Source organism: Pelecanus crispus, chromosome 1, assembly GCF_030463565.1.
Source record: "Pelecanus crispus isolate bPelCri1 chromosome 1, bPelCri1.pri, whole genome shotgun sequence".
Lineage (NCBI taxonomy): Eukaryota > Metazoa > Chordata > Aves > Pelecaniformes > Pelecanidae > Pelecanus > Pelecanus crispus.
The window spans coordinates 28,533,212-28,550,795 of record NC_134643.1 but is presented as its reverse complement, the minus strand read 5'-3'; the positions used below and the strand labels follow the sequence as shown (position 1 = coordinate 28,550,795).

At 38.5% G+C, this 17,584-nt stretch overlaps 1 protein-coding gene across 1 annotated transcript in view; it reads left to right on the top strand.

Moving 5' to 3' along the window:
• The window catches only part of CFTR (CF transmembrane conductance regulator), a 95,496-nt gene that overhangs the window by 37,662 nt on the left and 40,250 nt on the right, over window positions 1-17,584 (top strand). The window contains exons 12-15 of the mRNA XM_075724763.1: window positions 9,680-9,774; window positions 12,416-12,502; window positions 13,378-14,110; window positions 15,246-15,374. Coding sequence (XP_075580878.1) covers window positions 9,680-9,774; window positions 12,416-12,502; window positions 13,378-14,110; window positions 15,246-15,374 — 1,044 coding nt within the window. The remainder of the gene's footprint in view (window positions 1-9,679; window positions 9,775-12,415; window positions 12,503-13,377; window positions 14,111-15,245; window positions 15,375-17,584) is intronic.

The following is a 17,584-nucleotide window of genomic DNA, read 5'->3' as shown; positions in this document are numbered from 1 at the left end:
GTCCAAGAATAAAATTTTCCCTATATAAAAAAATCAGATCTTTATTTAGAGTTTAGTATGTGCTATGTGTTAGATTTTTATTCTGTAAAGTCCTAAAGAATGGCAAATCTGGTTATATTAACCATTACCTAAAAAATAACTGGGCTTTGGTAGGTTTTTCTTGGATGGAGAAGGATTTTTGATGTTTTTCTAGAAGATATTCATTCATTTCATTCAAAACTTTTACATTTTGTTCTATTTGTGTATGGAACCATCAAAATGAAGGTTAAAAAGATGGTTTCTTCTCTAATGAATTTTGAAAATTCACAATTAACATTACTGGAAAGCAATGAAACTATGAGTAACAAAAGGATTTTATTTTATTTCTTTTATTTCTTGTATGAGCTCACATAAGTTTATAGCAATTTAGAACACTAAAATGGGACATTTTTAGTCCAAAGAGTTCAGATAGCTACATGTTGTACTTCCTTGACTTGTATACTCAGCTTAAGAGATTTCTGCCCTCAGCTTCTTGTTGCCTTGCTGCAATTCACCTACCCTCCAGTTGTGCCAGTACACCTGTTCATGATGTACAGTGAAACAGAAGATGAATATTAAAAAGTATTATGATATATTGGAGAACTGCATCCCTCATAAATACTCTGCCAGGATAGCTTAACAAAGTGTGTTTGTGTAGTGCACAATACATTAGGATCTCAGTCTGTGCCTGGGTTTACAAGCTCAATTAGTGTGTACATGTCTCTCAAGTATCCTTTTTTCTCATGGCTAACATAACTGTTGTCTCACCCAACACCCATCAGTCACATAGGTGCATGGCTGATGAATGGTCAGATGCAGTGAATCCTGTCATACGGTAGATGCTGTTTTGTGAGACCACGTGTGGGAAGCATGTGTTTTAATGGTGCTCCTTTGAGTGTAGTCCCACTTGATGGCACACGTGACGGCAGCATAGTGTCATAGGCTTCATTCATGGTCCTTGGTCCTCACAGCTCTGCTCTGTAGCCTTCTCTGGCATGTGGGGTTACCAAGGGCAAGGGACACCACAGCACAACCCTGTATGAGATCTCAGTTGTTGAAAGGATGCACTATGAAAGACAGTTGTGTGTCGAGGACTCAGTGAGGGAATTTTGCCAGGCCTAAGTACCACTGCTTGCCATAATTTCAGGATCACACTGTATAGATATATAATACTGAAGAAGCATGAGAAAGGTTCTCAAATGCATCTCTATGTGCATCAGTAAAAACATGCCTAAGGTACTTTTTAAACTTCTGTTCGTACAGTTTATAAGCGTATTTTTATGGTAGTGTAGCCTGCTTTATATGTGTAAAATGATTCAGGGCTTGATTATAATTACATTTCTTGATTATATTTTTCCTTTGAGGGTAGGTAGGGCATCAGGGGAGGTAAAATCATGTTTTATAATATAGTTCTAATTACTGGAGTTTGGAAATGGGAGAGGTTAAGAGGACAGAAGTGGAAGGTGATAGAACAACAGAAAGACTGCTTTGGAGTTGAGATGAAGGGGCTGTAATTAAGAGCTACCTTAGTGTTCTTGATATCCTATAGAAACAGCCTTACTGGCAAAAAATATTTCTGAAAGCCCAGCACAAACTAAATATGGCTGCAGTGAGACGTAAGTGGTGCGTAGACATTGCCCTTATTCTTGTGTGATGCTGAACTCAAGGGAATGCCAGTACATTTAAATTAAATGATACATTCTGTGAAACATCACAGTAAAAAAAGTTTTACAAAAAGGCATAGGAGAAGGGCTGCTTATTCTTTCTCCACTGCTGCCTTCTTCTTTTTTCCTCTCATCAAGAAATAGTGAACATTTTAGCAAACAAGCAGGGTGTGTACCTAATTTAACACATCTTCTAAAATGAATGTCCCAGTTCGCAAATATGGAAGTGAAGGCTTTCAACTTCTAGATCAAACCATTCCAGCATAGATCCATAGTTGTTACTGTTTGACCTTTATTCAAAAACTTTTTTGAAATAAATTGTTTGAATGGGTTTAATTTTGAGTGTGCAGGAGTTATCACAAGTCTATTACCTTTAAAATTTGAGATTGGCATGCTATAGAGAAGCCAAGATGTAATTAGTACGGACTCTGAACTCATTTTCTAAAAACAGTCCCTTAGACAAGCTTAAAGGTACTTGGAAAGTAAGATAAGATGAATTGGTGCTGCCTTGGCTTATGTTACCTTTTTTTTTCTTTGACGAGGTGTTTTACCCTTTTTATCAAGTACTTTTCATCACATTCATGATAAAAATCAATTAGCAACAGATGGTGAACTTTTGCCTAGCACTTCAAATTAAGGACCAAGTATGAACAAATTTAACACTGAGAAACCATCCTGCATAATTAATTGATTTTGATTCTCATTGCTCAATAGCAAAAGCCACCGGGAGATGTGAACTTGTTGAGTTTATATGTCTGTGGAAACTTGCTCCTAGATTTGAAGTAATTCCACAAATTTAACTTCCCCAGAGATTGAAGGGTTATATTAATGTCATGGCAGGGATAACATGAATATAAATGGGAATTTGTAGGAGTGGCCAGTTGGGTTTGCAAAATCCTTATTACTGATGTAATGAAAAATGGGGAAGGAATGTAGCTTGATTTTCAGATTTTTAGGTTGAAAAATCAGTATTAATAGCCTACTATACACAAGATGTTGGATTTTTGTTTGGTTTTAGTACTTTCTAAATTAAAAAGGTAAAAACTTTGGGCAGTTGAAACAGGAATCTTCATGTCTAAATGCTGTTAACATTGAACAAAATCATCCTAAGACAATGTGTTCCTCCAGTCAAGACTGCAGAAGCAGGCCCGTTATAGTTATTCTTGTTAAAAAATAAACAAGCGTCATATCCCATTTGAAGGGGTGCAGTAATTCATTAGTTTTAAACCATACTTCCATGATTTCCATTTTTACCTTTTTGCAAGTTAAGATAGATATTTTTCCACCTAGTTAGTTCATTTGATCCTTCAATAGTTACCCAAGAGGCCATAAACACATAATGGCAAACTACCTTTAAGAGATTACCACTCTTAAAGTAAACATGTGTTTTGATTTGAGAGCCACCAGCTGCTCTTGAATGTAATGTTTAACATGGCATGCAAATAGAGGAAGTGTTGCCATGTGAAATCAAATCATATAATAGTACTACAGAAATTTGTGGCCAGAACCTGTGTTTTTTTGAGCTGGTTTTACAGGGAGTGCAGGAGATTAATTTTCAACTAAGAATTTAGATTACAGAGAGAATACCTTGAGAAAGAGGCAGTCAATATGCCAAGCCCTGGTTTGTATTCCTGCGTGTTCGACATCTAGCAAAGGATGGCATCCATTCCTGGGTGACGAGTTCACTGCAATGTCAAGGATGCCCTGAGACAGAAATACTTATCCTTGCATCCCACTGTACTGCTCCAGCCCTTTTATATGTACAGGTTTGGGGTTTGTTTGGGTTTGGTTGGTTGGTTGGTTGGTTGGTTGGTTGGTCGGTTGGTTGGTTTGGGGTTTTTTTTGGCAGATAACTAAATCAGTAGAGTTAGAAGGTTGTTATGTCAGTGAGTGAAATACTTTGTGCCCTGTTTTTGTGCCTGTCTTTCACAAGGGATATTGGCAGATTACAAAGTGTGTGGAAGAGAGGAGCAATAAGGATTCAAGTCTGGAACTGAGTGCTTTGTAGTAGGTAATTCTCTACAAGAGGATATTAAGAGGTAGCTTGGTTACCTAATCAGGTACATGTCTACAGTGTAAACTACATGAGAGCAAGTTACTTAGCCTGTCTTCATAGCAGGGGAAAGCAACAGGCATGGCAAGGTGCAGTTCATCTCATCCTAATGTAAACAGCTAAAATAGCATAAATGCCTTTCAGGCAGAAAGCCCACATAATATGTCAAATCTCCCACTACAACCACTGCACCTCAGACATGTGGGCTCAACAGCTGGCTACTTTTATACTTTTTCCACCTTGCACTGGTATGATCCACTGGCATGAGCAGACTCCTCTAACTGAAATTCTTGTCTGTGGCCCAAAATCATGGGCAGGTCAGCGGTGAAGCTGCTGACACAGTGAGTTCCATGGGGGAACTGGAAGTAAATAGGCCAGCACAGTTTCTTTATAGCAGGGGAGCGTTTTGATTAGAGAAAAAAGTAGACTCAAACTCCTGAATGCACTGACTTCAAGAAGTTTATCAGTGATCAAGTAAATCTATTTAACAGAGCCCCTCTGCAGTGTTCTGTGTTGATATCATTTAGTTAAAAACCTGTTTCAGTCAAGAGAGCTCTCCCCACCCCTCTCCCTGTCAGGGAAAGCCAGCCCCTGTACAGGGCTCTGGACTGATTACCTTGGATGTTGTCCTATCTTCTGTGTCACTTCTGGAATCATATTTAATTCCCTTACCCTGCGTTTAACCTACCCACACACAGAATACCGACTACTTCATGTTTCAAAAATCTGTTCCACTGGAATGTTTCACCATAGACAAAGCGAGTTTTGCCAGCATTCGTGTGAGTTTTGGGTGAGCCTGACACTCTGCTCAAGGTCACAAACTCTTACAAAAACAAAGCTTATGCTTTTGGATCATGAATCCTTCATAAATGGTTCAGCCGAAATCTAACAAAAGCTTTGGCTTCAGGAATCATAGGCAGAGAGAGGAGAGTTACCTAAACAAAATAAAATTTTAAAAATAAAATTTTAAAAAGGAATTCCTGATTTGAAATACTTTGAAGATATCTGTTTTTCTGGCTTCTGGCCCAGGAAAATGAGGACTCAGGTATGTTCAATCTGGTTACCCAAAAGCCAGGATATAAAAAATTACTGAAAATTCTTAATCTTTTAAAAATTAACAGAAATTTTCACTAGTAGGTATAAGTCTGAAACACAAGATTTGATTTCAAAACGTTAAAACATCAGATTTTCCAGTTTAGTTCATATCTGTCTTCATTTCAAGATAATTTCTTTTCTGAAAATCAGGACAAATGCAAAGTTACGCTTTCTGCAAAATGACATTTCAAATTAATTATCTAAAGATTTTTAGTAATCACTGAATTCAAATCTGGAGGTTTGTTTCAGTTCCATTTCTACCTCATTAGTATATTAGAATTGAATATGATTGCTTGGAATTACAGAAATAATCATGTTAGTGAGAAAGCAGGTAACAGTAAATTTTCCTCTTATAACTAAAGAGAAAAATTACCAAATAGGACGGTATAGTATTGCAGCTCCTGCTTGAAACACTTGGTGCTGCTTCTGCTTAACTTATATTCAGCTTTACTTGGCATTTCATACAATAAAGGCTTCAGTATTTTTCTTCTAACTTATTGCAAATAGTCCATACTACAGAAAAGGAATTGCAAAATGTATTCAGAGGCAGCTTCTCTAAAACACGGAGAGAAAGAAGGCAGTGAAAAAGGGACTACTTTGGTAGGTCAGAAGGAGGTAGCAATGTGGATGGGGGGATTTTCTGGGAACTGTGAAAATAAACGTGGGGAATGTTAATGGAAATGAAGAAAAGGAAGGGGATAGAGATGGTAAAGGAACTGGGACAGTAGGAAAAAAGGAAGTGAAATAGAGGAAAGGGTTAGTGAAGATGAAATGGAGAAAGTCAAGACCGCTGCTCTGTTCCATCAGTTTCACAATTGCTTTATCTTTTTGGAGGGGAGGCAGAAGAGGGAAGATCAAAAGCCACATCATTAAGGACATATTTAAGGAAGAAAGAGGGGCCTCATAAGTAAATCACATATGTTCTATCATTAGAAGTGCTTCAGTAGTTTGGGTAGCTTTGCATATATAAAGCAACTATTTGCTGAAAGGCATGGTTCTTAGAAAGTATTTTCTGTAATGTGTTATTATTTTAACTGTTGCTAATGATTTATCAAATTATTTGATAACAAACAATCTCTACAGAAAAGACTCAGAGCGTGAAGTCTGTTCCGAGGTTTCCTTTTTTTAACGAGACCATATTTCCTATTCACCCTGAAAAGAGGTATTACCTTAAACTATCTCAGCTATATTCTTCCACATCAAGCCCAAAGGTATTACGAGGGTCATCTCTTTGCTGCTGAGGTAGATGAATATGACTCTTACACTGTTAAAAATGCAAACAGATGTTAAAAGGGGTGCCTCCTCCTTGGGTGTGCAACTTGAGATTTGTTAGCTCCTGATATTAGAAGCACCCATGAAAGTAATTAATACCTGTGGGAACTGTGAGGGGTTTCTTCTCTGAGTAGTTACCAATAGATTTCTCAATTTAAGCATTTAGAAATAGATATGTTAAAGAAAATCCGCTGGCTACTTCATTAACATGCTGGGTTTTGTGCCGTTCAGCATCATTACATTAGGTTTGTCCCTGGCTTGATTTCACTTCCTGCATAAAATGACAGCAAGGATGTATTTGGACCAGCCCTATGTACTTTTTTACAATAGGTAATGCATGTTCCAACAAATAGCATTGTGTGTCTATTGGACTTCATCACTCTGTTTACGTCTTTGAAAGAAATTACTAAACATTTTTTAATTATTGTAATTACAGCCTGAAAAGTTCTTTGTCCGTTTCATGCCATATATTATCCTGAGGTAAAGGGTAGAAGAGAGCAGAAGGGGAACTCATTAAAAGTCTGATTAAAATTCCATGTTGACACACCTGCAAAGAAATATATCTGACGAAATCCCACCACCATTTAAAACAATGGGAGCCCTGGAATTAATTTCAGTAGGGCTAGGATTTTACCCTGTTTGCAGGGGAAGACACGCTGGGCCCAGTTCTTCACCTGGGCTTTTTTTGAAGAAGAATTAGAATCAGGAAACAGTAATGGCACCGGCACCATTAGAGGCAGCAGTACTGGTAGAAATGGGAAACAGTTGAAATCAGCTTAGATATCTAGATACTTAACCACACAAATCCCAATGTTCAGGTGAAGATATGGGGTAGATGTCAAAGTTACAGAAGAATAACGTGACTCCCACATGCATAGTGAAACCCCAAGTAATCTGAGCAGGTTGTCTCAAATAAATGTCAGGAAAGCTTTTATGCCAGAAGTTCACATGTTCTCTCGAAATACTTCATGACCTACAAGAAGATGATTTTGTCATGTTCAGAAAATCTTCCTTTAAATACGTTACTGGCACTATTTTTCACATCCCTCTTTCTGCAAATACCTGAGCTGTTACATTAGTACCAGGGATCTCTTGTGTGGCTCTCCTTTTACAAGAGGGAAATAACTAGTTAACATGAGAAGAATTTAAAAATCACCTGCAATAGCTTTTCCATACATAAGAGCATCTTGATTTTAAGGTCAGAATCCTCTAAGTCAGGAAGTAAACGCTATTATCAAATTAAAGAGTTGGGAGAATCTCCCATTTCCTGACAGACCAGCAGTCAATTTCTAGTCCTTGAGTGGCCGGACCTTTCATCTGTCACTGATCCAGGGCTGAACAGCATTGTTCACTCTTTTCCTGAGGTCAAGCCAATTTACAGGGGAGGAAGAAGGAAACGTTTCTCTCAAAGGATTTTTATTTATTTATTTATTCTGCAAAACCTCAGAGGCTTGGAATGCCAAAAGGCTGCCCAACAGACAGTGATTAGCCATCAAAATCCAGCAGGGGTGATCAAAATTGGATTATATCTGCCGTTGTATGAAACGCGAACTTCTAGAGAGCAGCTCAACTTAGACTCCCAGGTTGTATTGCCCTGGAAGTGCTTCACGAGACCCCAAAACAGGCCACCTCTTACGGGGCGCTTGCCTGAAGCCTGCTCCCAGAAGCTCACTTTCTGAGAGATTTTGCATGCCACTTCCCCCCGCGCCCCAAGAAGTTGCACTAAAAGGAAAATCTTTGTAAACCATGAGAACACTGGAGCTGACTTTGTCTGGTATTAGATGCCTCGGTCAGCTTCCTTGGCTGCGGGAGATCCTTGCCTCGGGAGCGGGAGTGCAGGCACAGGCAGGGAAAGCAGCAGTCTCGTGCTGCCGGGCGGGGAGCGCAGGCACTGGGAGCTTCTGGGGCACTCGGGGCTTCCAGCTCGGTGCATGACAAACTGCCCTGGAGTTGTACCCCCTGGAAACCTAGGTGTGCTGGGGCACAGGGAGGTCATCCAGCCCGTGTTTCTGGGAAAAGTCCCCTGAAAGAAGGCCAACAGCATCCTGGCTTGTATCAGGAATAGTGTGGCCAGCAGGAGCAGGGAGGTGATTGTCCCCCTGTACTCGGCGCTGGTGAGGCCGCACCTGGAATACTGTGTCCAGTTTTGGGCCCCTCACTACAAGAAAGACATTGAGGTGCTGGAGCGTGTTCAGAGACGGGCAACAAGGCTGGTGAAGGGTCTGGAGCACAGGCCTTATGAGGAGCGGCTGAGGGAACTGGGGTTGTTTAGCCTGGAGAAGAGGAGGCTGAGGGGAGACCTTATCGCTCTCTGCAACTACCTGAAATCCTTTTGTTGTAGTGAGGTGGGTGTTGGCCTCTTCTCCCATGTAGTTAGTGATAGGAAGAGAGGAAACGGGCTCAAGCTGTGCCAGGGGAGGTTTAGGTTGGAAATTAGGAAAAATTTCTTCATGGAAAGGGTGGTCAAGCATTGGAACAGGCTGCCCAGAGAGGTGGTGGAGTCACCATCCCTGGAAGTGTTCAAAAAACGGGTAGGTGTGGCACTTTGGGACATAGTTTAGTCTAGTCTACCCTTGATTGGTTTAGAGTGGACTTGGTAGTGTAGGTCAATGGTTGGACTGGATGACCTTAAAGGTCTTTTCCAACCTAAACAATTCTATGATTCTATGATTCTATAAACTACCACCACCACAGTGACAGTGGTGTCACTGTATTGGCTTAAGGACCAGGCCACGTAAGGCTTGAAGGCAGAATTAATATTTTTTGTTAGAACAACTGTAAAAGTAGAAAAACAAGACAGCCTTCAGGCACGCAAGCCATTCTCCATGTCTCCACTTCCATGCATTATTGTGGTTTGCATGGATCCTCAGTTTCAATGCTAAATACTCCTCTCAAGAAAATTTCTAGCCACCTCTGCCAGTGGGGCACGAGGATGTCCTTTGCTCCTTTCTCTGTCTCACATGAGAGTGAAATGGTATTTTCTGTTTTGATCACTGGCTAAGGATTCATTTTTAGCATAGTGATGAGTTGTAAGTAACTTAACAGCCGAAGCAGTGGAACTTGGCTCCCAAACTTTTTGCAAACCTTGAGCATTCCTGGCATTCCTGGCTAGGAATTTTGTGCAAGCCTTTTTTAATGAATCTGCCTGAGGTATAACTTTCTCTGAGTTTTGAAGAGCTCAGATCCAGAGTTTGCTTCTCACTCTCCCTCGCTTCAGCGGCAAGTGCATTTATCATTGTTATTTGACAGAAAACTCAAAGGGTTAATGTCTTGGATTGATATTGTCTGAAGGTACATTCCTTGCTTTCATGGAGCTCTAGCAATTAAGACAACTATTTGTTCTTGAGATCTTGCAGCTCATGATTGCTCTCTGTGATAGAATGATATGTTTTCTTTTATGACCATTACATAAACAAATGAAAGAAATAAACCTCTGTGGGACTTTTTTTTTTTTTTTTACAACTTCTGTCTAACCTGTCTGTACACTGTTGTACACTATGCTTCCATCCAGTCTGTAGCTTGAGTTTCTTGGATATGGAAAATACCTGTCTGATTCTTAAAAAAAATTTGTTAACAGGACATTTCCAAGTTCCCAGACAAAGATTATACAGTGCTGGGCGAAGGTGGAATCATTCTGAGTGGAGGCCAGCGAGCACGAATCTCACTAGCAAGGTGAGTATTTTGCTCTCTAAGTAGCGTGCTGTTTCATGTATAAGGAAAGTATTATGGCTAAGGACTTAAATACCTGTGGACCAAGTCCTGCTAAATAAATATCCTCCGGGTGTATCAGGAACTTCATTTTACTATCAGAAATCTGAGTTTTGCTATGCAATTGTGTTTGTGATACACCTGCATATTTATTTATTGAACTTTAAAAGTTTGATGTCAGACACATACTATGGCTTAGCTGAAGATGAATCTTTCCCTCCCTGATGCCATTTGGAGATTCAGACCTTTAAGTGTAGCTTTCTAAATACCAAAGAAACTCATACAAAGGTACAAATAAGAAATATTCCAGGACCTTTCCCTGCTATGACACTTCTACAAAGCAGTTTATATATTAATGACATACTCCCTGTCTGCAGGTAACAAAAATGAAAAAAATGTCGCATTTCAAAAAATGTTGCTAATATTTTTGGTCTTTTCTGTTGTAAAAAGAAAAAGTGGAAAGCAATGAGTAGTCAGTACCTGTGAATAATGTCCTGGCCTCGTCTGTTTGACCTTCCAACTAATGTTGGAAGTAGTTTTGAAGGTCTACAGAAGAATAACATGAGTGTTTGTCTTATAAATTAGCTATGTATTTCAGCGGAATCACTTAGCTATCATCAGACATCCAGTAATGATAGCTCTGATGTGTAAATGGCCCCAATTATTTCTGTGCCAAGTGCAAATCATGCTGATTCCTATGCTCAGAAATGCTGGGTAGAAGTAAAATCACATTATGGTGATCCACACTGGCATCCCAGGAAAGATGTGCATGTCTGTGTGAGGCTAAAAGATGAGTTCATTAAAATAGAGAGGCTTTCAGTGTGGGTCTTTCCAGCAGATTTGTGAGAGGGAAGAGGCATATGGATGGTTCTGTTTTATGCGGTAAGATAAGAGAGCAGGCAAAGCTTTCAAAGCAAAAAAATCCCAACCAACAGAGTCCACTTAGATTTTCATTTGAAGTGCAACATTTATGTGAGGTATTCCCCAGATTCTATGAATAATCACATCTGTCACTTTTCAGATGGTCACAGCTCATTCACCGGAGGGTCACAGAACTGATATATTTATTGTCAGCTATATAATTATTATTTTTAAAGCAATTAAATGTCCCAAACACAGTGGCTGTATCTGCTTTACATTTTGTTTGGGCTCCAGTCTAAGCTCAACATACAGCAACGTGTGCAGGTGTTGGGGTGTGGGTGGCAGATGAAGCTCTGAGAAAGCTAGAGGAGAAAATTTAGGATTACAGCCCTGGGTTGTACCCATCTGCACTGGCGATAAGCTGGACGTTATTTGCTTGAGCTGGCTGCATACATGTGTCTGGTCTACTCTGTGCAAAGCCATGTGAAATGAGAATCCCTGCTGGAAGTGCCATCAACCAGCCGGCATGAGAAGCAAATGAAGATTGCCAGAGTCCGTCTTTCTTACAGAGCACTGTCAGTGCCTGCAGCTACAACCGGGGGAAAAAAAGGACCAAGAGAAAAAAACAGTGCATGCCCTGGGTTTGAGCTAGCTCACTGGTGCGGTACCCTAAAGCCGCTCATGTATAGCTGCTAAGTCCAACATACAAATTAAAGCAATAATTTGAGTGCTACCATTATTCCAGGAAAAAACCTGCAAACTTTTCGCTGATGAAAGTGCCAAGAACAGTATGAACTTTTTGTTGTTGTGCAGCCACTACATCATAATGTATGGTCAGTGAAATCCATCGTGACAGAGGATTTTTCAATGAAGTTGCTTGGTTTATTAACATAATACACTATTATTGAGGACTTTTTCTCCTGGTGGTTAAATATTTTCACATTGTTTAACATAATGATTTTAAAACTCAATTTTTAGAGTACTTTAAAAAGTACCGAAATGCAGCTGTCCAAATTTTCTTTACTAATTATACCCTAATTCATATAACATCATGATTTTCATACTCTCAGAGGAAGGCAAGGGGCCTTTTTGAAATTCTATCAAAATTAATCTTAAAAAAAACCCCTCTCAACCACTGGTTTAGGTCTCAGCGAGCCATGTCTAGGCACATACAGCTTAAGGTCCTAATACTACAAATAGTTTTTCATGTCCTGAAGTCAAAATATTGTACAGTCCCATTTCAGATAATGTTTGCAAGATTGTGGCTCGCTAATACACTTGTCTTTTCCCATTAGTTATTTCCAAGTACTTTTAAAATGAAGTGCTGAGACCTAAGTCTTTTCACACACTTATTTACATATATGTAATATTCCAGTAGATGTTACAGTAGGTACTAAATTCCCATTTAAATGGTCATTGTACATGGATGGGGACTGTCAGGTTCAGGCCATAAACAGATCTTTAGAGTAACCTGTGTAAAAGGCAGCTGTATATCTTCCTTTGATTACACAGAAATTAGTGGAAAACTGATTTTGTAATGTAGTCTGCCGCAAGGAATGGCTTCATTGAAAGGTGTCTTATAAGCATATTTAACATTGAACTCCAGCTCCATATTAATGCCGCAGAAAAGTCTATCAATTACAAGTTTTTGAGACAAAACTGTAAAGGCATTCTTCTAAAATTATATTTATGTGAACTTATAAGGCTTGTGAAATTTAATGTCATTTCCATTTTCTCTGTTTAGAGCAGTGTACAAAGATGCTGATTTGTATCTCCTGGATTCTCCTTTTGGACATTTAGACATTTTTACAGAAAAAGAGATATTTGAAAGGTACCGTATGTTTTGATAGATTGTATTTAAGAATCACACCAAGCAGCACAAAGTCAAACCAAGAACAGAAATTTAATGACACTACAAAAATACTGAAGTGATCAAAATTATACCTTTTGGGAATGTTTATTTTTAGGGATTCTCGTGACTGAGTATTTTGTGTTAGCAGTGTACTGTGCTGGGAACAAGCCTGGGCCAGGTGTAAGCATTACTGCTCCCTCTTCCATCTCAATGTACTGAGCCTGCTATAATCTATGACTCCCAGAGTGCATGGCTTTATATCTGGTGTGTCTGTGTACCAGAAAGGCTTTCATTTTAAAACTTACCTGCTTTGTAAGTATAATTTTTTACAGAAAGCTATATTTTGTCTTGTTTTTCTAATCACTGAAAGGCTGGTCACCTGAAAGTGCCCACTGACCGAGAGACTGGCAGCAGGGTGGCCAAAGACAGAGACTTTTGGCTTGTCCTCTGTGGTGTAGCTCAAAACAGTAAGGACACACACTGCCATCCATGAGCTTTTCAGTCACCATAAGTTTGAAGTTTTAAAATTGAGCTAATACTCTTAAGTTTGGTAGCAAAAGATCTAAGTAACCCTAAGATGAAAAGAAATATTTCATTTTCATGTTGAACTGTGCTTTTTGGATTGACCTGAAAATGATTAAATTTTCCCCCTTTTTTTGGTTCCTGCGATAAAGTACTCACCCTTTACACATCTCAGCCTCACCAACTCCTTTGTAGTTTGAGGGAGCACCCAAGACTGCTCATACTGGGAAGGGGAGCAGGTACAAGCAAATAGATTGAAAGTGAAAGGGATAAAATCAACATTTAACCATGAAGAAAAAAAATCTAAATTTTAACACTTTCATCTTTTATAGCTGTGTGTGCAAATTGATGGCGAATAAAACTAGGATCTTGGTTACTTCAAAACTGGAACATTTAAAGATTGCTGACAAAATACTAATTTTACATGAGGGGAGCTGCTATTTCTATGGAACATTTTCTGAACTTCAGGGTCAACGGCCAGACTTCAGCTCAGAGCTGATGGGATTTGATTCTTTTGATCAGTTCAGTGCAGAGAGAAGAAATTCAATTATAACTGAGACTCTCCGACGATTTTCCATTGAAGGAGAAGGCATGGGACCACGAAATGAAATAAAGAAGCAATCTTTTAAACAAACATCCGATTTTAATGACAAAAGGAAGAACTCCATAATTATTAACCCCCTTAATGCAAGTAGGAAGTTCTCAGTAGCTCAGAGGAATGGGATGCAGGTCAATGGGATAGAAGATGGCCACAACGACCCACCAGAAAGGAGGCTCTCGCTGGTACCTGACTTGGAACAGGGAGACGTAGGTCTGTTTCGGAGTAACATGCTAAACGCTGATCATATCCTGCAAGGTCAGAGGAGGCAATCTGTGTTAAACCTGATGACGGGCACCTCTGCGAACTATGGACCAAACTTTTCCAAAAAGGGAAGTGCAACATTTCGGAAAATGTCTATGGTGCCTCAGACAAACCTGTCTTCTGAGATAGATATCTACACCAGGCGCTTGTCTCGAGACAGTGTCTTGGACATAACTGATGAAATCAATGAAGAGGATTTGAAGGTGTGTGTTGATTTACATTCACCTTGGTTTTTGATGTGGTGATAGTTTAGGGCAATATACTCCTTATAAATTTTTCTACCTGACTATGTCATTCCTGATGCAGTACTTCTCTGTGGAATATATTTTTGGTGTATCTGTGAATATTTTTTATCTCAAATATAATCTTGAAATAATTTAAATCCTCAAGAATTCATTTTGCTTGATTTTTTATAGTTTTTGAATGCTATCTGTAGGGGATTTCAATACCGAATTTCAATCTCCTGCCCTTTAATCCACCTTCAAGATTACTTACGCTAAAATTAAATTTGAAACCGTAACATGGAAAAACATTGTTTTAAAACATTTATGTAAAATTGACATTTGAAACGTTAAGGCTCATGGAAAAAATAGAATACATTTCAAGTACTAGCACAGTTTTTAAAACTGGAATTTGATCAAATTTCACAAATTTTTGAGACTGCTTAGCTCTTATGTTCTGATACAGATAATGAACAGAGGAGTAAGCTGGATTTTACTCTGTTTTTATGGATGTGCTGGGAATTATGCAATTAAGGTTGAGTTTTATACCATGAACTGGACCAAAATTTCTTTTTTCTAATAACTAACAACTGGTCATGATGAATACCTTTCATTTTCAAAAGTGCCAGGTGATTTTCACAGGATAGGAAAATTTTCTAAAGTAGTTTCCTAGGTGGAAAAAGTCTACAAGAAATATTTAAACTCATAATGTGCTGAAGCACTGCCCATTTTTTCTTTTGCTTTATTGATCTCAGCAGAAACACCCCCCCTGCCCCGAGTATTTACAAATTTACTCTAACAGCACAATAATAATCTCCATTGAAAGAAAATAGCTATTGATTAACCATTGCTGGGCTTCAAGTAGTGCTGGGCAAATCTTGGTTGTTTCTTTCAGTGTTGTCTGAAAATTTCAAATCATCTCTAAACTGTGTTGTTATGTCAAAGATGACTCAACCAGGCAGTACCTTCCTCTCCAGCCATTATCAGCCAATTTGAATGCTGCAGTTGAATTATTTGGCGTGAGTTAACAGAGAGAGTGACAGCATTCTTGTGTCAGAAATTCTCATATATAGATATTATTATCATTCTGACTATGGTCTTATAAATTCTTTGACAGGAATGCTTTACTGATGATGCTGAAAGCATGGGTACTGTTACCACATGGAACACCTATTTCAGATACATTACCATCCACAAAAACTTGATTTTTGTTCTAATTTTGTGTGTGACTGTCTTCTTAGTTGAGGTAAGAAAATCTGCGCTTGATGTCATGTTACTACAAATGTTTGTTCAAACTGTGTTGTTTGTGATAAAAGGATAAACGAATAAAGCATCAAGATATTAGCTCATGTATGTACCGCTTATTGGCAACTGCTGTTAAATGATATTGCAATCACTTTTATACTGTTTAGATGTGCATTTCTCATCAGAGATAGTGGTTAGTGCACAGAGGCAGAAGACCCACCTTCTTAAATCTCGGTTATTTTCTGCTGTGTGGTACCATAAATAAGAATTGTTGCCCTGGGCAGGTCTCTTGTTCACACGTGAATAACCTTCCATTTTCCATTAAAAGATATCTTTGTAGAGCTTTGGGGGCTTAACAACAGTAATTACTAGAATTTTTTTGATAAGCACATACATAAATTCTGGAGAATTGCTTTCAAAAATGAGTTAATCGTTTTGCTCCTAATGAAAGAAGAGTGGTGAGTAAGGCAGAGAGCTGAATGCCTGTGAGGGAATTTAGAGATAGATGAGGTGTTCCTGAAGGATGCAGAGAGGGCTTTTTCCAAGTACAGTGGAAAACACTGTCAGAAAAAGTGCTGAAGAACATCTATCTGACCATGGAAGTCTGACTATTTTTCTTGTAACAGAAATTGCCTACTTTTTGTCTCATCTCCCAATTTAGGACTTTTAGCATATATACAGAATCTCATAGTATCCTCTTTTACAATTGATATCCTAAATCAAGTGTTCTTCTGAGGGAAGGAACACGATTTGGAGAAAAGATTGGGAAATTAGTGAGACTGTATTCATATGTCAACTTATAAAATATGGTACCAATTTCTCTTGGCATTTTCCAACATGAACTGACAGAAGCGAAGAATCCATTGGGAATATAGGACTAATTTATGGCTGATTGCATCAGTGAAATGTTTTTAGCAGTTCTGTGGTGGCATTCAAACTTCTAGTATCATCAAACCTGGAGAAGGATACGATTGACAGTATCCTGAATTTACACTAATGTTATGTTGCAGGTGATTTAAATTAGTTCTTTAAGCTTGGAGCTTAGATCAGGAATAAAGCCTGGAGCTTAGATCTAGTTTGAGATCCCAAATTTTTAAACCACCTTCAAAAACATGACAGTATTTAGAAGTGTAACTGTTCTTATGTAAGTTTTATTTTCATGGTAGTGGAAAATGGCTGTGTAAACCTACAACAGCAAAGCTTAATGTGAGTTGTAGGGGAAAAAAAACCCTTTGATGTATATCAGATTTATGCCCATATATTCAGTGCACATTTCTAATCTCAATTACAAATTTTTGCTTTTAAATTAGACCAATGCCTTTTTAAATAATTCAAAAGCCTCATCTTTTAATTGAAGAACAAATCTTATGACAAAGAACGTATCCATCTAAGTTAAACTTTCCAGTGTGACTGTGGCTTAAGTAAAAGACTATTGATAAATTAACGGTCCGGAAGATGCTCAGTCGTAGCACAGACTATATAACCTTTAGCAAATCTCTGTGCATGAGATGAAATACCATGCCAAGTGGTTATGTGGCATGTGCTAACACTTTGTACCCTTCTGATCTTAGACAACAAAGAGAGGCTAGTGATGAAGATCCGAGTGCTGAACTGAGAGAGTAGTGACAAGGAAATTGAAAGTGGAGTTTTGACACCCTTCAGAGCTTGACAGGACTATGGTGGAAATGCTAGAGATGCTGGTTTAGATTTAGAATGGATTGTTTTGTATTGTAGGTCCCAAGGAGAATTATGTAAAACTAGCAGCCAAGCAATATCAGACAAATAGATATTTCAAAAGTGGGTATCAGCTAGCAAGAACAACAATGCAAAAGTAACAATGTTAAAGATTTGACATTCATATTTGAATAGCTGCCTTTGAAGATATTGAGAGACTTACTCTTTTAGGGCCATCAAGAAATATTAATCTTTAAAACTTAAAATATGTTAAAGAACACAGTGAATGTTCCTTGTCATTAGGAATGCATTAGCAAGCCTTTGTTAACAGTACAGTAAAAAACAATAAAAGACTATTTAGGCACTTGAGAGCCTGATGTAATACAAGTCTAAATGTAGCTTTTCTGGTGGGATGCACTAAATGGTTTCTGTGGAAAGAGGAGCAGATATGACAAGGTTTTTGCTTTAGGAAAGTTTGACTTCCATCCATTTATAATGCTTTCTCTACAAACAATTATAAAGTCAGTGAAAGAAGAT